Here is a 21162-nt window from a genome sequence, read left to right on the forward strand (position 1 = left end):
GTGACATTTCATTGGCTCGTTGCTGGTTCCAGAATTAAATACACCCTCCTTCACACGGTGAAGAACCAGCCAAAGTGATACATTGTTATTCAAAGTATGACATTGTGATCATCCATCGACAAAACATTGATATAAATGGAATGATGTACCCAAACACCTGTCTACTTTTGTTTCAAAAGTTGTCACACACCTAGCCCTACATCAGAACACATACCATGCATGCTATACAAAACATAACAATACAATGCAATACAATACATTAAATAGACTATTGGCATATATGGAAAAAAATGAAGAATACAAAAATACCCACTAGTGCCAAATATCAAAAATATTATTTGTAGGCCCTATTAAAGTTCATTTACACTGCTCATGACTGTAAAACAGATCTCTGTACTTGTGCCCATGCAGTCATGGTGCACACACCCCTTTCAGACCCTTCCACTTCTAGCTGAAATAAACACAGATACACTTTTGCTGTTCAGAGACTCAACCCTCTTCAACATTAACGAAGCTCTGGTCTGTGCTGTCTTCATCCTGCTGGTGCTGTCTGTGTTCACAGAGGCCAAGGTGAGGCATCCTTCAACCACAGAGGTCAAGGTAAGAACCAAAATATCAGTATTAGTAAAGTATTAAGTAGAGATTAGCCATGTGAATTGTAGAGTTCAGCAATGTAGAGGTCAGAAATTGTATACATATAATCAATAGCATTTATCTGTGATGATTTGTTTCCAGGTATTGTGTTAACGTTTAAGCAACAGCCTAAATTGTTGTGAAATGTCTAAAATGGTCCTATGTCCTTTGTCTTTCAGGTGAATGGAACCAAAATGCCAGACAAGGTATTCCCTTGTTTGTTTTTTTATAAATTGATTGAGCTAATGTGTCTATAGGCCTACCTACAATAAGGGTTGTTCTTGAATTGCAGTGGCATTTGGGCATGGCCTTTTGGAAAAAATGTACTTAAAAAATGTATTGGGTACATCTTCCCATTCTAAGTGAACTAATATGGTAGCTTAATTCCTTTTAATAATGTTTTACTATTATGATAACATTGTGTCACCAGCAGGAGTAGTTACACCAATGATGGTAACTCCAATGACAACATTTTGGTAATTGAGGATTTTCTTAAATGGAGGACACAGGTGCCCGAATCTAAGGCCATTAACCCTTTTAAAAATCATTTACTAAACTGTTTTTGTTTCATAATTTTGTAATTTCCCCTACCTTTAAAAGGTGTAACACAAATTACACTCACACACCAAATGATCAATGGAATCCTCAAATGTATGAGACACTAAAAGGGTGTGATTAACTAATAATTGTTTTTAATATAGACCTTCCCAGTGCAATGGTTTGCAACTGGAGGGAATGGAAGGTCCTTGTATATCTTTGTAATGAGTGATTTTCAAAGTTGTTACACCAATAGGATAAAACTTAGGGACACATATTATATTTGTAAAAATAATAGTTATTTTAATAGCCTGTTTTGTTTTTATTGAGCTATACAAGATGTGTAATACTTTTGTTTACTTTATAGAATAAAAAAATAATACATAGATTGATAGCTTTAAATCCCCCCAAAACATGTCACTACAGTTGTACTGGGTCACTACTGATACAAGCCAATTTGCTTGGCCTAAGTACTTTAAACAATGCCTAAACATAACGTTTTGCAGTATAAAGCACTTGCAGTATGTTTTATGACTGATAAACAGTTCATGTATGATGGGGAACTATTTGTCATTTTGAAGTGTTTTTTTTGTGGATGTAAATGCCACCGCAATTCAAGAACGACCCATAAAGGGTTCTTCGGCTGTCCGAGAGAACCCTGTTTGGTTCTAGGTAGAATCTTATCACCAACGGGTTCTTAAAAGGTTATACGATGGTTAGTTGGGTAAGTTGGGTTCTACATCGGTTCTACATCTGATCTTCATAGAGCCAAAAAAGGGTTATCATACAGGGACAGCAGAGGAAGCTTTTATGGTTCTAGGTAGCCCCTTTTCTAAGAGTGTCGAAATTCAGTTCCTTCTCTTGCTCTCTCTCTTCACTCTATCTTCTCTGTAGGCAATCGGGGGCAAGCACCCTGACTCTTCCGTTTTTGCTGTAGTTGGGGCTGATGGTTGCACCTGCCTTACTTCAAACTCTGCTGTAACACTTGGTATGCTCTCATTGCACAGTAGTCTGCAGAACTTCTGCAACAACAGTGGCAACAACATAAGAATAACTTCTATGACTAGGCCTACTATATTTACTGGTACTGTAGACCTAGCTGACCCGTTTCCATGATTGAACACCATGAAAGACCCAAATGATCTTGCAATAATCATACAGATACACAAATAAAGTTGTGCATCTACACTCTTCTTGATATTTTCTTTCTCTGTCTGATAGATGGAGCCACATGCAGACTGTGCCTATGACATATTGTGGGCTAGGGATAGGCTAGGCATTAGCCTTGGAAAAATGACAAAACGTTGATAGTGCTGGAAAACGCACAGCAGAACATAGAAGAGACAAGATGTCAAATGGAAAGCAATACCTCCACCTGTTTTCAAAAATGCTTTCACACATACAATGCCTATAGAAAGTCTGTACCCCCTTGAACTTTTGGGGGGGGGGGCATTACAAAGTGGAATTGAATTATATTTAATTGTACATTTTTGCCATTGATCTACACAAAATACTCCATAATGTCAAAGGGAAAAGGAAATTCTACACATTTGTACAAATGAATAGAAAATGTTTCACTAAACTATAGTTGTCACATAAGTGTTTATACCCTTCGTTTAGGCAATCCTAAATTAGTTTCGAAGTAACATTTGGGGCTACTACAGACCCGGGTTCGATCCCAGCCTGTTTCACAACCGGCAGTGACCGGGAGTCCCATAGGGCAGCGCACAATTGGCCCAGCGTTGTCCGGGTTAGGGGAGGGTTTGGCTGGGGGGGCTTTGCTTGGCTCATCGCGCTCTAGCGACTCCTTGTACCGGTCCGGGCGCCTGCAGGCTGATTTCAGTCGTCAGATGAACAGTGTTTCCTCCGACACATTCTTCTGGGTTAAGCAGCCGGGTGTTAAGGAGCCCGGTTTGGCGGGTCATGTTTCGGAGGACGCATGACTTGATCTTCGCCTCTCCCGAACCCGTTGGGGAGTTGCAGCGATGGGACAAGATCGTAATTGGATATGATGAAATTGGGGAGAAAAGTAAGTGAAATGTAACAAATCACATAAGTTATATAGACTAACACTGTGTGAAATAATAGGGGTTGACTGTCCCCCAAACAAACAACATCTGTAAGGTCCCTCAGTCAAGTATTGCATTTCAAGCACATATTCAGCTAAAAGGACCAGAGGGCTTTTCGAAAGCCCCATAAAGAAGAGCAGTGATTGGTAGATGGGTAACAATAACAAATCAGACATGAAATATATCTTTAAGCATGGTCCAGTTAATAATTACGCTGTGGATGATGTATTAAACTACTTAGGCACATCAAAGATGCAGTCTTCCTCCTGAACTGAGCTGCAGGACAGGAAATAAAATGCTCAGGGACGTCACTATGAGGCTGTTGGTGATTTTAAAACAGCTACAGAGTTCAATGGCTGTGATGGTAAAAAAAAACGAGGATGGATCAAACAGCGTTGTAGCAACCTAATGTACAGAGTGAAAAGAATAATACAAATATACAGAAAAAAATATTCCAAAACATGCATATGTACGCAGCAAGGCACTAAAGTAATACTGGGGAAAAAATACACTGCAAAGGAATAAACATTTTGGCCTAAATGCAAAGCCTTATGTTTGAGGCAAATCCAACACAACACATCACTCAGTAACTCCCTCCTTATTTTCAAGCATGGTGGTGGCTGCATCATGGTATGTGTACGCTGGACATCGACAAAGACTGCAGAGTTTTTCAGGATGAAAAGAAATGTGATGGAGCTAAACACAGGCAAACTCCTAGAGAAAAACCTGCTTCAGTCTGCTTTACACCAGACTGGGGAAGGAATTCACCATTCAACAGGACATTAACCAACAACACAAAGCCAAATCTACACTGGAGTTGCTTACCAAGAAGACAGTGGATGTTCCTGAGTGGCCAAGTTACCATTTTGACTTAAATCTGCTTAGCAAGACTTGAAAATTGCTGTCTAGCTATAATCCCCAACACCTTGACAAAGCTTGAAGAATTTTGAAAAGAATAATGAGCAAATGTGGCACAATACAGGTATACAAAGCTCTTATGAGACTTACCCAGGAAGACTCACAGCTGTAATCACCGCCAAAGGTGTTTCTAAAATGTATTGACTGAGGGGGTATATACTTATCTAATCAAGGTATAGTAGTGTTTTATTTTTCTTCCACTTTGACATTATAGAGTATTTCATGTAGATAGTTGCCAAAGAGGATAATTCGTCTAAATCTATTTGAATCCTACTTTGTAACACAATAAAATGTGAAGAAATCCAAGGGGGGGGTGTAGACTTTTATAGGCACTATACACAGACTAGACATATACATAATGTTTACTATGGATGTTATTACAACTAATTATAACAAATGGTGCATATTGGCGTAATGGTTGAGCATTTATTTGTTGTTGAATTAAATTGCTATTTAAATGTTTTATCTCACAAACGGAATTATTGAAGACCAAGTCCTATTCTCATACACTGAATATAAATAATTATTCAGTTATAACACCAAATTAAATCTTATCAAATCCGTCACTATAGGGGAAAAGGGAACGATGCTCGAAATGAGGGAGCACATGTAATAAAAATGAAACGCTGCCTTGGTATTTGGATTTTTGTAAATTAAGTTCCTCTCCATTCCACCTAGTGTCACTGTAAACCAGAGCAATGTCGGCAACCGTCCGGGAGACCAGAGAAGAAGTTAATAAAGCGCCCGTGCTTGTTTGAGATCTACTACATTGCAGTCAGACTGCGCAGGATCACTGATCTACATAGATATCTCCTGGGAAAATTACTGCTCATTATGTGGTGAAGATTAGCGAATTTGCGCAGATCCTTGCTCAAATGTATCCCCTCAAACACGCTCACCAGGCTATCCACCATTGTTGTCATCAGCGATGAGACACGTCTATGGAAACGATTGACTGGGCAGAGAAAGGACAACAAACTAGTGAAACACGGTAGAAACACTTAAACATGAATGTTGCATGACCCACAAGCCTAGTGAAACATTGTAGACATACTAATCTGGAACAGTTGTTGGTGCTTGTAGAATTAGGGTTTCAGATGGGGGAGGTGAGAAAGCTCCAGAAGAAACTGAGACAGATTGAGAATCTGGAGATCAACATTTCTCAATCTCTCACTCCAGAAGAAAGAGTTAAGGTACAGAACACGACTTTCACTTCTCATCTTCAGCCATAGTTTTAATATCAGTCGTGTCATGAGCGCACCGGTGCTTATTCCACAATCCTGAATAGATTTCCCTTGGTACTAATACTCCCGGATATGACTGTACTCGCTCCCAAGAGAGGTCTTGATGTAGCACCTTAATCCTCCAATACAATCTTGCAGGTTACATTTGATATTATTACAGTCTCGGTCGTGAATGAGTTCAATTGAGGCCAACCTAGCTGGAGCACACCAAGACTGAACAGTTGATCATTAAATCATTTCACCCATGTGAGATAGAGAATAGGCTCGCTAGATCACAATCTTTAGAAATCTAGTGGTAAACAACTTGCGTTCTCATTGGGTTTTGGCCGAGTTTTAGATCAACCTCATCTACACTGGCACTAATTGAACACATCAAATGTAAGCATAACAATGATACCCATCTCTTGTGTCGAGATGTATCATGCCTTTCTAATCTTGATTTGGTGCCATTGGGGTTTTGGCAATCTGAATCACCTTGTAAACTGTAAGGAGGGGGTTGCGTTTATAAACCTTGGATTGCTGATGCTGTGAGAGGATTTGAACCCACCGGTCGGCCATATTGGCACTCCCTAGCAGGAGACCTCCATAGGAATGAATGGAATTCTACAGTATTTCAATTAATTGTTTCTAGGACAAAATTACATGTATTTAAAAAAATTATATTGTAGTGGGGACAGTAACATAACTTTTTTTTAAATTATGTTTACCTCACATAATATAATTTGAAAGTATACATTAAGGTGCCTGTAATATAATAATTGTGTCAAAAATGAACATTAATAAATACATTTCTGTAGCTTCCGAAATATTATTTTACAATTGAGGAGGAGTGCCAAGATTGCTGCGCGGTGGCTTCAATACAGTGCCCCCTGTCAGTCATTCAGGGTTTATACGAATCATTGGGGGGCACATATCAATAGTCTACAGTGGTCGTTTTGTCTCCTTTCCTTCATCTGCTCTGATCTGGAAACATAGGATCGGTGACAGTACTATGATGGACGGATGTCTACTCACTGTCTTTTATCAGTCCATCTCTTCTCAGATCAGTATAGATGAAGGAGGAGCGACGTTGGACTATTGAGACGTACCCAGGGAGATTTCTACGGTCATGCATGTTATTATTAACCTAAATTATGGGCTCAAACAAATCTAAGCCCAACCCCCCCCACTATCTTCAGATCTCCAGGAAGGCGGAGCTCCGCACCAGATTGGCTGAACTTCTGCTGCAGCTTTCTGGCCCCCAGCAAACTCCGGGGATTGTGGGAGGAGGAAAACATGAGAAGATGAAAAGACAAGTGTAAGGAAAGAGAGAGAGAGAGAGAAGGAGGGAGAGCTAGAGGGAGATAGGGGGGATTAACATCCCTGTTCACAAGCTGTAACATTCACTTTGATGCTTTGATCTGGCTTGAGTCTAGCCAACATAGGTCAAAGTCAGTCAGTCATTCTTTCAAGGCATCCTTAATGTATTGGAGTAGTAGAGGGGATAGAACGCCGCGTAGCCATCACTTAGGGATTCCTTCCACAGAGTTACGACTGGGCACACTCTCCCAGGGCTTTGAAATATCAAGGGAATACCAGGGGAAATGTCATTATCACTAAGTAGTTTAAAGACACGATAATGAAAATGATAGTGATAATCTGTTAATCAAAGACACCACGACAACATCAATCTGTTTTTCCACGCCATGGCGACAACTGTATATTTATGCACTTTGAGATTATACTTGTACTGAAGTGCTATAGAAATGTAATAAAGGATTATCATTATTTGTAAACTTGCTTGTGTGTCTATGGCTTAGCCTATGCACTGTTCTGTATGTCTGTCCACATAACGTTTTCCTGAATGTGACTGCACTGTCAATTCACTCTTGGTGTTTGGTGTGTTTTTTGTGTGTTCTTTTTTTGCTCGGGCACAGTGAAGCCACCTCTGAGGCTCTTCCATCACACAGCCCCTCTGCTACCAAGATCCCCAAGGGAGAAGCAGAGCCGATAGGCCGACAGAAGAAGACAGGCAGTCAGAAGGAGACGGTAACAAGGGGAGAGACAGGAAGAAAGGAGGAGACAGGAGGACGGAGAGAGACAGGAGCAGGGGAAGAGCAGTCAGAGCCCTGTCTAGCTGTGACCGACACAAGCCCCAAGGAAAACCAGGAAGGTGGGGTTATCTTTAAACTAGGGTTTGTTAGATTATGTAGACACATTCTCATACTCATTGGTATCTCACGAATGTACTGAAATTATATTACAAATAGTTAACGTTTCGATCTGTCCTTCCCACCTGGGTTGTGTTCATTAGGGTCCACTGTTGGCACACTGTAGCAAAACGCTTCAGAACGACAAACCAAAACTACCATTTCATAAGTTCAGATCGTACCTACCTGTTTCAGACGCAGCTTCGTGCCTACTGAACACAAGCATGATCTGTTTGTACTGTTTGTTTCCTAGAAACAGAATTAGTTTCATGCTCTAGAGCTGACAAATACGTGTACAGTAGTTATTGATCAACTAAGGTTAGAGAAGTGTTGAGTCAACCATGGCTATTATAGTCTCTCACAATGTCCCTGATCAGGCTGGAGGCCCGGGCCTGTATTCACCAAGTGTCTCAGAATAGGGGCGCTGATCTAGTATTAGTTTAGCCTTTTAGGTCATACTGAATAAGATTGTATAGACAGATTCTAGATCTGCACCTACTCTGAGACGCTTTGTGGATACTTGCCCTCGTCCCTCCCTGTCTTATTCTTTATGATCTTAAAGGCAAAACAGATCCTAGATCAGTTTTGACTTCATTCCCTCATAATGCCATCCCCTTTATGCGCGATGTAACGATGAATAAGGTCGAGCAACCTGTCGGTTCCAAGTGGAATAGCATCTTTGTTCTTTTTTCCGTTTGAAATGTCATCGTTCTCCGTGCACTGTAATTTACAAATTGATAAGAGCTGTTGGTAAGATCCAGGTAAAGTAAGCCGCTTAGATAAGGGGGTTGTAAATATTAATGACAATGGTTTCAGATCTATTTGAACTGATGATCGCTGGAGACAAATGTGAAGCCAGTCATATGCCAGCAAACTAAAGCATATCGACATATCAACTTTCCCACAGTGACGTTTATAAAATGAAGGCCTTATAACTTTGCTAGAATAACGTTTGGAGACCTAAGCTATGGTCCTGGTCAGTCCCTGGATGGGAGACCAGATGCTGCTGGAAATGGTGTTGGAGGGCCAATGGGAGGCACTCTTTCCTCTGGTGTAAAAAATATTCCAATGCCACAGGGCAATGATTGGGGACCGTCTTTCGGATGGGACGTTAAACGGGTGTCCTGACTCTCTGAGGTCATTAAAGATCCCAAGGCACTTATCGTAAGAGTATGTAAGAGTGTCCTGGATAAATTCCCAATCTGTCCCTCAAACCATCACGGTCACCTAATCCTCCCCAGTTTACAATTGGCTCTTTCATACCCCTCCTCTCCCCTGTAACTATTCCCCAGGTCGTTGCTGTAAATGAGAACGTGTTCTCAGTCAACTTACCTGGTAAAATAACAGAAAACATTAAAACAATTATTAATGAGGGTTATTAGAGTTGATTTATAGGACTACTTTTCAACCCTTATTGTACACTTTTCTCACCTTTCAATATTTCATGGATTGATTCATTAAATATGGCAACTTTCAGGAGGAATCAAACCACTGTATTTTTGATTCACCAATATATTTTCTTGCGTAAAGGTTCTCCAAACCTGTTTTTTTTATTATTCATAAATGCTTTCCGAACCCTAAAAAGATCAAGAGTATTTTTAAATCGACCAATTGGTGCTGAGAAGGAGACAAATATTTGTGTACTTACATTTCTTTCATTGATCCCTAATTTTCGGGAACAGTTCTCTCAATATATTCTAGTGAGTCTGTCAGACTAAATTCTAATTGAAGGTACATCAAATTTAAAGGGATGGCTTTATATAAATGTACTGAAACCCCTATTGAATGAAAACTCCAGGGGAAGTCTGTCGGCCATCAAGTGGAAGGGTTTTCAGCGGTTGATTTAAATGTATTCAGCGCATGCAATGGAACCACGCCTGCAAAGCCTGTTACGTACCTGTACAAAGCCTGTTACGCACCTGTACAAAGCCCGTTACGCACCTGTACAAAGCCTGTTACGCACCTGTACAAAGCCCGTTACGCACCTGCACAAAGCCCGTTACGCACCTGTACAAAGCCCGTTACGCACCTGTACAAAGCCCGTTACGCACCTGTACAAAGCCCGTTACGCACCTGCACAAAGCCCGTTACGCACCTGCACAAAGCCCGTTACGCACCTGCACAAAGCCCGTTACGCACCTGTACAAAGCCCGTTACGCACCTGTACAAAGCCCGTTACGCACCTGTACAAAGCCCGTTACGCACCTGTACAAAGCCCGTTACGCACCTGTACAAAGCCCGTTACGCACCTGTACAAAGCCTGTACAAAGCCCGTTACGCACCTGTACAAAGCCCGTTACGCACCTTCACAAAGCCCGTTACGCACCTGCACAAAGCCCGTTACGCACCTGTACAAAGCCCGTTACGCACCTGTACAAAGCCCGTTACGCACCTGTACAAAGCCCGTTACGCACCTGTACAAAGCCCGTTACTCACCTGTACAAAGCCCGTTACGCACCTGCACAAAGCCCGTTACGCACCTGTACAAAGCCCGTTACGCACCTGTACAAAGCCCGTTACGCACCTGTACAAAGCCCGTTACGCACCTGCACAAAGCCCATTACGCACCTGCACAAAGCCCGTTACGCACCTGCACAAAGCCCGTTACGCACCTGTACAAAGCCCGTTACGCACCTGTACAAAGTCCGTTACGTACCTGTACAAAGCCCGTTACGCACCTGTACAAAGCCCGTTACGCACCTGTACAAAGCCCGTTACGCACCTGCACAAAGCCCGTTACGCACCTGTACAAAGCCCGTTACGCACCTGCACAAAGCCCGTTACGCACCTGCACAAAGCCCGTTACGCACCTGCACAAAGCCCGTTACGCACCTGTACAAAGCCCGTTACGCACCTGTACAAAGCCCGTTACGCACCTGTACAAAGCCCGTTACGCACCTGTACAAAGCCCGTTACGCACCTGTACAAAGCCCGTTACGCACCTGTACAAAGCCCGTTACGCACCTGTACAAAGCCCGTTACGCACCTGTACAAAGCCTGTACAAAGCCCGTTACGCACCTGTACAAAGCCCGTTACGCACCTTCACAAAGCCCGTTACGCACCTGCACAAAGCCCGTTACGCACCTGTACAAAGCCCGTTACGCACCTGTACAAAGCCCGTTACGCACCTGTACAAAGCCCGTTACGCACCTGTACAAAGCCCGTTACGCACCTGTACAAAGCCCGTTACGCACCTGTACAAAGCCTGTACAAAGCCCGTTACGCACCTGTACAAAGCCCGTTACGCACCTGTACAAAGCCCGTTACGCACACACATCTGAATACCAACTACTGAGAAGTGCATAAGAAAGGCGTACAAGTCTGAATCTGTCCCTTTGTAAAGAGGTTCACGCAAGACTTGGGTTCTGGGTTCATGGTGATTATGATGGGTCCCTTTTTTTCAGATGCCGAGTTTACATCTCTCAAAGCATCATGGGAGAAAGCCAAGTTTCGCTTGAGGTCGCTGGAGGGTCACAGTGACATCGTCACCTGTGTGGTTGCTGTTGACAACCTGGTGATCTCCGGCAGGTAAGTGAGTCATTCTCCGATTTAATAATAGATCGCATAACTGTGAATAATTCAATTAATTTCTTTCTTTCTCCCTCCTCCTCTCTCTGTAACTCTTAATATGCTAACTTTCTCCTCCTACACTGAGAGCCATTCTCGCCTGAACAGAGTGTTATTGATCTACTTCAAGCTTGTCTGCTCTCACTCTCTGTCTCTCGCTGTCTCTCTCTATCTCTCACACTCATTTCATCTCTCTCCGTTGTTCTCTCCATCTCTCTCTGTATTTCTCTCTCTCAGTCGAGACACAACAGTAAAGGTGTGGCACGTTCCTACGGCAACCGAGCAGCGGAATCTGGGAGGTCACACTGGTGGAGTCACCTGTCTATCTGCCCCTCCGCCTGAATACTGTAGGAGACTCGGTAGGGAATGGACGGACACACACACACACACACACACACACACACACACACACACACACCTACAGTATGTCTTACTATACTAATCCTAACCCTAACTCCTAACCCTAACCCCTAAGCCTAAAATAGCCTGTATACAAGTGAGGACCGGTTTACTATTCGTGTGAGGACTGCTGGTACTCACAAATATAGTAAAACATGTACACACACGCACACACACACACACACACACACACTTATATTTCAGGCAGTGTAATTATAGTTTTAGTTCATCAGGTCAAATCCACAGAGAGAACTAGCAGCAGTAGACACTCTGGGTTACTCTCATTCTGACTGAAGGAGGGATCGTGCCACTACTTGAACTTCTCTGCCCTTTCTGTCTCTCCACCCACGCTCCCCCTCTCCGTATCTCTATCTAACGCTCTCCAGGTTTTTTCTCTGATTCCATGAGCTACTTTGGCATAAGTCAGGCTTACATTACCAAGACGAGAACTCGGGAACGCATCTTTTCTCTGATTCCATGAGCTACTTTGGCATAAGTCAGGCTTACATTACCAAGACGAGAACTCGGGAACGCATCTTTTCTCTGATTCCATGAGCTACTTTGGCATAAGTCAGGCTTACATTACCAAGACGAGAACTCGGGAACGCATCATATTAAATCAATAACAACATGGACGATAATTATATGCATACTGACTATGAACTGTACAAAGACAACAAATAAAATGATTATAATTCCCTCCCCCATATATTCTCTCCATCTCTTTCTTCCATTCAACACCCCCTTGTCTCTCCCCCCCCTCCCCCTCCCCCTCTCCTCCCTACTGTCAATCTCTCTCTCTCTCTCTCTCTCTCTCTCTCTAGCCTGGGAACTGTCTCTGGGAGACAAGGAGAGGTTCATCCTGAGTGGTTCAGCGGACTGTTGTGTGAGGATCTGGGCTTTAAGCACTGGTTAGTTCACTTCGTACATACACAGTCTGAGCCCTACAGCTTTGTCTGGGTGAGTGCCCTGTGTGCGTCTGTGTGTGTGTGCCTACGTAATTCCCTGTGTGTGTTGTGGACAATGAAATCAGTGTTCCCCTCTCTCCATCCAGGCCAGTGTGTAAAGTCCATCTACACCTTTAACGCGGTGACTGCTCTCTGCTTTGTGCCTGAAGGCGATGGCTACATCATCACAGGATCAGGTTTGAGTTGATGCAGTTTCTGTGTGTGAGGGGGGCAGGGGTTGTACATATATGTTTGTGTGTCTGTGACTGTCTATGACAGACTCAGTGGATCAGGGGTAGGCAACCCTGTTCCTGGGATGCCGCAGGTACTGAAGGATTTTGTTCCAACTAGCCTAATTGATCAGTTCAGTGATTGCCTAAATTCAACACACCTGGTCTTCCATGTCGGTTAAATAAAAAACATGGAAGTGCCTGCAGCACTCCAGGACCAGGGTTGCCTAACCCTGCAGTTGACAGTAAGTGTCGTCAGACTGACAGAGGCAGACAAGTGAGGAGACTCAAGCTCACAGGTATTTATGCAAGACATCAGTAATGTCTGCCAGCAACTGTCAGGCCTACTTAACCTCTCTCTCTCTCTCTCTTGCTCTTTTACCATCCCTCCCCTCTCTCTTTTCCCATACTCTCACCCTCCCTCTATCTCTCACTCCATCTCGCTCTCTCTCTCTCCCTTCACCCCCCTCTCTCTCTATCAACCTCTCTCCCTCTCCCTCTCTCTGTCTGCAGATGGGGGTAAAGTCCAGGCCTGGAGCTGGAAAACCATGGACAACTGTCAATCAATCAACGCCCATGAGGAGGCTGTGACCTCCCTACAGGTGGCTGCCATAATCAAGAGCCAATAGTGTCACATTCTAGGCCTTTAACCTTTAAGCTATAGTGCTTCTGTAACTATGGTTGTGTTCAAACGGAAGAAAATGGACTGAAACTGGTCCAATAACAAATGCTAATTTTAGTATTCTGCCCTAATGAACAAAACCTTGTGTTTTCATCAAGGCCTTGCTGAAATTAAAGCAAATATTTCCGTACTGTTGACAGATGTGTGTGCTTTAGCCAACTTAGGTGTTGTCACGCCAAACAAATTGGTTGAGGCAGAAACAAAAATGGCAGCCCGAAGGACCAAATATCTTGTTCTCCTTATATGCTACACACTTGTAGGCAGTGTGGAAATAAATACAAAATAAATTAAGATATATATAGATTCCAAAGAGGTCCAAAAGAGTATTCAGTGCTCTTTTCCTCGTTACTTTAAAAAATAAATACATTATATTTGCGAGGATAGAGGATCAGAAATGGACTACAGTGGCTTGCGAAACTATTCACCCCCTTGGAATTTTTCCTATTTTGTAGCCTTACAACCTGGAAATAAAATAAATATTTTGGGGGTTTGTATCATTTGATTTACACAACATGCCTACCACTTTGAAGATGCAAAATATTTTTTATTGTGAAACAAACAGGAAATAAGACACACACAAAAAAAATAAACTTGAGTTTAAAGTCCTTACTTTGTAGAAATTACAGCTGCAAGTCTCTTGGGGTATGTCTCTATAAGCTTGGCACATCTAGCCACTGGGGTTTTTGCCCAAAGATATAAAACTGTATTTTTTTGTGAAGAATCAACAACAAGTGGGACACAATCATGAAGTGGAACGACATTTATTGGATATTTCAAACTTTTTTAACAAATCAAAAACTGAAAAATTGGGCGTGCAAAATTATTCAGCCCCTTTACTTTCAGTGCAGCAAACTCTCTCCAGAAGTTCAGTGAGGATCTCTGAATGATCCAATGTTGACCTAAATGACTAATGATGATAAATACAATCCACCTGTGTGTAATCAAGTCTCTGTATAAATGCACCTGCACTGTGATAGTCTCAGAGGTCCGTTAAAAGCGCAGAGAGCATCATGAAGAACAAGGAACACACCAGGCAGGTCCGAGATACTGTTTTATTTTTTAATTTTTTTTTTAACCTTTATCCTTAACCTTTAACCAGGCAAGTCAGTTAAGAACAAATTCTTATTTTCAATGACGGCCTAGGAACAGTGGGTTAACTGCCTGTTCAGGGGCAGAACGACAGATTTGTACCTTGTCAGCTCGGGGGTTTGAACTTGCAACTACTAGTCCAACGCTCTAACCACTAGGCTACCCTGCCGTGAAGAAGTTTAAAGCCAGATTTGGATACAAAAAGATTTCCCAAGCTTTAAACATCCCAAGGAGCACTGTGCAAGCGATAATATTGAAATGGAAGGAGTATCAGACCACTGCAAATCTACCAAGACCTGGCCGTCCCTCTAAACTTTCAGCTCATACAAGGAGAAGACTGATCAGAGATGCAGCCAAGAGGCCCATGATCACTCTGGATGAACTGCAGAGATCTACAGCTGAGGTGGGAGACTCTGTCCATAGGACAACAATCAGTCGTATATTGCACAAATCTGGCCTTTATGGAAGAGTGGCAAGAAGAAAGCCATTTCTTAAAGATCTCCATAAAAAGTGTCGTTTAAAGTTTGCCACAAGCCACCTGCGAGACACACCAAACATGTGGAAGAAGGTGCTCTGGTCAGATGAAACCAAAATTGAACTTTTTGGCAACAATGCAAAACGTTATGTTTGGCGTAAAAGCAACACAGCTCATCACCCTGAACACACCATCCCCACTGTCAAACATGGTGGTGGCAGCATCATGGTTTGGGCCTGCTTTTCTTCAGCAGGGACAGGGAAGATGGTTAAAATTGATGGGAAGATGGATGGAGCCAAATACAGGACCATTCTGGAAGAAAACCTGATGGAGTCTGGGACGGAGATTTGTCTTCCAACAAGACAATGATCCAAAACATAAAGCAAAATCTACAATGGAATGGTTCAAAAATAAACATATCCAGGTGTTAGAATGGCCAAGTCAAAGTCCAGACCTGAATCCAATCGAGAATCAGTGGAAAGAACTGAAAACTGCTGTTCACAAATGCTCTCCATCCAACCTCACTGAGCTCGATTGTGTCCCACGTGTTGTTGATTCTTCACAAAAAAATACAATTTTATATCTTTATGTTTGAAGCCTGAATTGTGGCAAAAGGTCGCAAAGTTCAAGGGGGCCGAATACTTTCGCAAGGCACTGTATTTGGGGAGTCTCCCACATGCCTTTTGGCGAACACCAAATGTCTTTGCTTACTTTTGTCTTTAAGCAAGGGCTTTTTTTCTGGCCACTCTTCCGTAAGAGCCCAGCTCTGTGGAGTGTACGGCCTCAACTGGTCCTATGGACAGATACTCCAATCTCCGCTGTGGAGCTTTGCAGCTCCTTCAGGGTTATCCTTGGTCTCTTTGTTGCCTATCTGATTAATGCCCTCCTTGCATGGTCCGTGAGGTTTGGTGGGTGGCCCTCTCTTGGCAGGTTTGTTGTTGTGCCATGTTCTTTCCATTTTTTAATAATGGATTTAATGGTACCCCGTGGGATGTTGAAAGTTTTTGATATTTTTTTATAACCCAACCCTGATCTGTACTTCTCCACAACTTTACCCTGACCTGTTTGGAGAGTTCTTGTTTGGTGGTGGTAGTGCTTCTTGGTCTTCGTGGTGCTTCTTGGTCTTCGTGGTGCTTCTTGGTCTTCGTGGTGCTTCTTGGTGTTCGTGGTGCTTCTTGGTCTTCGTGGTGCTTCTTTGTCTTTGTGGTGCTTCTTTGTCTTCGTGGTGCCACTTGCTTAGTGGTGTTGCAGACTCTGGGGCCTTTCAGAACAGGTGTACAGGTATATATACTGAGATCATGTGCACGCACCACTTTTCTGTTTTTATTTTTTATTTTATTTTTTGAAACAAACTTCTTCTTTTTTTTCACTTCACCAATTTGGACTATTTTGTGTATGTCCATTCCATGAAATCCAAATTCAACTTAAATTACAGGTTGTAACGCAACGAAATAGGAAAAACGCCAAGGGGAATGAATACTTTTGCAAGGCACTGTATACAGGTTCCTTGGGGGCTGTTTTAATACATAGTTTAAATGTCCAATGCAGCTGGTTTATCTCAATATCAAATCATTTCTTGGTAACAATTAAGTACCTTACTGTGATTGTTTTCAATTAGCAAAGAGCCAATTCTGTCTGGGAGTGGTCTAAGTGGGGAGGGGAAAACTGAAAACTAGCTGTTATTGGTAGAGAGGTTTGGAACTGTCTTTCTTATTGGTCTATTAACTAATTTGATACCAGACATGCCAAAACGCCATCCCACCAAAACAGGCTGACATTTTCGGCAGCCTTTTCAAAAAGCTCTTACACTAAAAGGGCATTATTATCATTTTGGCAATGTCACAGTATTGTTTCAACATCATATTGTGGAAATATAAATAAAACACAAGAAAATCTCGTTTTTGACTGCCCTGGGCCTTTAAGACATACATTTATGGAGTGTTATATGCTCAACACATTTAAGCCAAAGCAGTGAAAGCACCATCCCCACCTTTGTTCATAAATTATGCGAAACCATGTGAAACCACGCAGGCATGCACGCACAGACACACACATGCACTCACACACACACACACACACACACACACACACCATATCCATGCAGCCACTGCATTCAGTCTCCATGACAACTGCCCCCTATCTATCCTCCACAGTCCCAGGGTCTCCTGGTGTTCAGCAGCTCAGCAGAGGGTGGGGTGTCTGTGTGGGAGGGGCTCTGCACCAACCGCGACCCCCTGCAGCTGTTACATCATTGGGACACAACGGTAACGGGTTGCGGGAGTCAGGAAGGTCGTCTGACCCTCAGTCCCCGTGGTGACAGGCTCTTCGTTGCCTACGGCAGAGCCAACCTTAGGATTCTCAACTGGAGGACAGGTGCGAAGCGGTGTGCGTGTGCGCACACTATATAGAAGAGCCAGCTTAATATGGTACAGTGCTAGACCTTACAGATCTGTGTACTATCTGATGTTTACCGTTCCTCTGTCCAATCACCACAGGCACCGTGTCCAGGCTAACCAATCACAGCAGCATCGCTGGAGTAACAGATTGTGTACATCAGACAGGGGGACTCCTCATTGGATCATGCTATGATTTGGCGAATGGGGAAAGCACCTTGAACTGTGAGTAAAGCTAACACAACTGGTTCTTCCCTGAATATTATGGTACAATTGCCAACCTATAGAGCCACGCTGTTCATAGAATGCATTGTTCCCTAAATCTATTTTGGTTTTCATCAACTTTTTCGATCTACTTTTCTCCTTCTTTCCTTCTCTCTCTCTCTCTCCCCTTTTCTCCTTCCATCTCTCCCAGTGTTCTCTCTACCTCAGTGCAGGTACCTGGCCTCGCTGACCTGGGCGGATGCTCCGAGAATCCTTTGCTTTGCGGCATGGCTCACGGGCAGTGGGGGTCACCGCTGGGTCACCGGGGGTCGCGCCCTTACGGTGTGGGAGCAGCTCCCCAGCTCCGGGAAGCAGAGGTGGGCTCAACACCTTTCTGTCAGTACTCCTCTAGGTCAATGAATACTGATCTGATGTTTTAATGATTTGCAGTTTTAATAGAACTCTGAAGTTCTTTATGGGTGCACCTGACAAAAAGTTCACTATTACTCATGTGCCCCTCACCTCACTTCTTTATGTACTTGACACCAAAGCAATGTCAGTTGAATAATATTTATTTGTCGTTTTTGTAAAAGAGAGGGGTCTCCCTTCTTTTTTGTGTTTTTTTTGTTTGTTTAACATATAGGACAGTGTAGAATAACAGGGAAGAGAGAAGAGAGTTTCTTCCGAAGTAACGATGGAACTGGGATTTGATCCCGTGCTTGTAGGCTACTGACATATGAGTACCACAGTGGAAATAACCTTCTGGCTAGAACAGCCTGACACCTTTTAATTATCAAATAAACTACATTTCATATTTGTGCTGAGGGGGTGATGCTAATCACTAGATAACCCCAGGCCACAGTATAACAAGAATAATGGGCTGTCGGTGTCTAATTGAGCAATAAGGCACAAGGGGTTGTGGTATATGGCCAATATACCACGGCCAAGGTCTCCCACTTAAAAAGATGAGAGAGGCCTGTAATTTTCATCATAGGTACACCTCAACTATGACAGACAAAATTATTATTTTTTGCAAATTTTTTGCAAATTATGGTGGAAAATAAGTATTTGGTCACCTACAAACAAGCAAGATTTCTAGCTCTCACAGACCTGTAACTTCTTCTTTAAGAGGCTCCTCTGTCCTCCACTCGTTACCTGTATTAATGGCACCTGTTTGAACTTGTTATCAGTATAAAAGACACCTGTCCACAACCTCAAACAGTCACACTCCAAACTCCACTATGGCCAAGACCAAAGAGCTTTCAAAGGATACCAGAAACAAAATTGTAGACCTGCACCAGGCTGGGAAGACTGAATCTGCAATAGGTAAGCAGCTTGGTTTGAAGAAATCAACTGTGGGAGCAATTATTAGGAAATGGAAGAGATACAAGACCACTGATAATCTCCCTCGATCTGGGGCTCCACGCAAGATCTCACCCCGTGGGGTCAAAATGATCACAAGAACGGTGAGCAAAAATCCCAGAACCACATGGGGGGACCTAGTGAATGACCTGCAGAGAGCTGGGACCAAAGTAACAAAGCCTATCATCAGTAACCCACTACGCCGCCAGGGACTCAAATCCTGCAGTGCCAGACGTGTCCCCCTGCTTAAGCCAGTACATGTCCAGGCCCGTCTGAAGTTTGCTAGAGAGCATCTGAATGATCCAGAAGAAGATTGGGAGAATGTCATATGGTCAGATGAAACCAAAATATAACTTTTTGGTAAAAACTCAACTCGTCGTGTTTGGAGGACAAAGAATGCTGGGTTGCATCCAAAGAACACCATACCTACTGTGAAGCATGGGGGTGGAAACATCATGCTTTAGGGATGGACGACTGATCCGTGTAAAGGAAAAAAATGAATGGGGCCATATATCATGAGATTTTGAGTGAAAATCTCCTTCCATCAGCAAGGGCATTGAAGATGAAATGTGGCTGGGTCTTTCAGCATGACAATGATCCCAAACACACCGGCCGGGCAACGAAGGAGTGGCTTCGTAAGAAGCATTTCAAGGTCCTGGAGTGGCCTAGCCAGTCTCCAGATCTCAACCCCATAGAAAATCTTTGTAGGGAGTTGAAAGTCCGTGTTGCCCAGCAACAGCCCCAAAACATCACTGCTCTAGAGGAGATCTGCATGGAGGAATGGGCCAAAATACCAGCAACAGTGTGTGAAAACCTTGTGAAGACTTACAGAAAACGTTTGACCTCTGTCATTGCCAACAAAGGGTATATAACAAAGTATTGAGATAAACTTTAGTTATTGCCCAAGTACTTATTTTCCACCATAATTTGCAAATAAATTCATTAAAAATCCTACATTGTGATTTTTTAAATTTTTTATTCTCATTTTGTCTGTCATAGTTGAAGTGTACCTATGATGAAAATTACAGGCGTCTCTCATCTTTTTAAGTGGGAGAACTTGCACAATTGGTGGCTGACTAAATACTTTTTTGCCCCACTGTACCACAAACCCCAGAAGTGCCTTATTGCTATTATAAACTGGTTACCAACATAATTAGAACAGTAAAAATAAATGTTTTTTAATACCTGTGGTACACTGATATACCACGACTGTCAGCCAATCAGCATTCAGGGCTCGAACCACCCAGTGTCTAATGGTGATGTTGTCACAGGGGTGATGTCACAACGAAGCGAGACAACCGATTGGACGCCTCCCTGATAGAATCAGAGGGAGATTCCGAGGACGAGGAGGACAGTGATGGTGAGGAGGGGGGTGACAGCGGGCTGAAACACACACACACACACACACACACACACAAGTAATATACATAGATCAGGAAAAACTCAAAGCAACACGTCTCAAAGGGTTTCTACTGCAAGAAGCCATTGGTTCAAAGTGGCTCCTTTAGCTTCAGCTGTAGACAAATCTATATAAATCACACCCCAAAAAGTAGCTGTGAGATTATAGCTAAGTAACTTCAAGACTAATCGCTTTGATAAAGATATGGGCTCGATTCAATCCGTAGCGCTGAAGACCTGCGCTACAGAGGGGTAGAAATGTAAAAGGGATGCATTCACGGCAAACGCTGCATATGTCGGGCTCAATCGGAAGTGTCCTACAGCGAAGATCTTCAGCGCTACAGATTGAATCGAGCCCTGAAGATTGAACATGTCAACTTTTTAAAAGAGCATGAACTGGAAAAGGATGTAACGCGTTAAACTATGACTCCCCACATTACTGTAGATTACGATGATGACAAAGAAGAGGACTACACATCCCAAGATGCACCAGAGTCGGGCTCAACGTCGTGGCTTCGCTGTGTTCTCCAGTGAGAGCAAGTTTCGCGCCGCCACCAAGCCCAAGACGCTGCTCCTCGCAGCCTGAAGTGCAACGAAGGCGAGAGGAAGGGAGTGAGGGGGACAGAGGAGAAGGATAGGGGGGTGACAGATTGAGAGAGTGGCGGAGGTGGAAAGAGAGCATACGGAAAGGGAGGGAGTGCGAGCGAGAGAGATCATTTTCTATGTAAATGTTGTCATTTCATGTATGCAATAAAGCTGTCATACTGTGACCTTCCTGCCTCCAAATATTTCTCCTTCTTATTGTGTATCCCTGTGTGTGGCACC

At 43.1% G+C, this 21162-nt stretch overlaps 1 protein-coding gene and 1 long non-coding RNA gene across 2 annotated transcripts; both read left to right on the forward strand.

The window, feature by feature from the left end:
• The first annotated feature begins 451 nt into the window (after positions 1 to 451).
• Positions 452 to 2884, forward strand: LOC121840648. Its single transcript, XR_006079762.1, has 3 exons — positions 452 to 600; positions 813 to 839; positions 2065 to 2884. It is a non-coding gene; the product is annotated as an uncharacterized LOC121840648 (long non-coding RNA).
• Positions 2885 to 4993: 2109 nt separating this feature from the next.
• si:ch211-154o6.3 (uncharacterized protein LOC563854 homolog) lies at positions 4994 to 21123 on the forward strand. Its single transcript, XM_042304471.1, has 14 exons — positions 4994 to 5148; positions 5241 to 5350; positions 6580 to 6698; positions 7318 to 7553; positions 10996 to 11119; positions 11396 to 11517; positions 12382 to 12468; positions 12612 to 12701; positions 13248 to 13336; positions 17134 to 17353; positions 17476 to 17598; positions 17789 to 17954; positions 20211 to 20299; positions 20783 to 21123. Exons 2-14 carry the CDS (start codon positions 5255 to 5257, stop codon positions 20869 to 20871), a joined length of 1650 nt encoding a protein of 549 aa, XP_042160405.1. The 5' UTR covers positions 4994 to 5148; positions 5241 to 5254; the 3' UTR covers positions 20872 to 21123.
• Positions 21124 to 21162: the final 39 nt, after the last annotated feature.

Source organism: Oncorhynchus tshawytscha, linkage group LG23 (assembly GCF_018296145.1).
Source record: "Oncorhynchus tshawytscha isolate Ot180627B linkage group LG23, Otsh_v2.0, whole genome shotgun sequence".
NCBI classification, from domain to species: domain Eukaryota; kingdom Metazoa; phylum Chordata; class Actinopteri; order Salmoniformes; family Salmonidae; genus Oncorhynchus; species Oncorhynchus tshawytscha.

Coding starts and splice junctions, on each gene's coding strand:
- si:ch211-154o6.3 (XM_042304471.1), top strand. CDS start 5,255: ATGGGGGAGGTGAGAAAGCTCCAGAAGAAACTGAGACAGATTGAGAAT. Junction 11,518..12,381: donor TGAATACTGTAGGAGACTCG/GTAGGGAATGGA, acceptor CTCTCTCTCTAG/CCTGGGAACTGTCTCTGGGA. Junction 20,300..20,782: donor GGACGAGGAGGACAGTGATG/GTGAGGAGGGGG, acceptor ACATTACTGTAG/ATTACGATGATGACAAAGAA.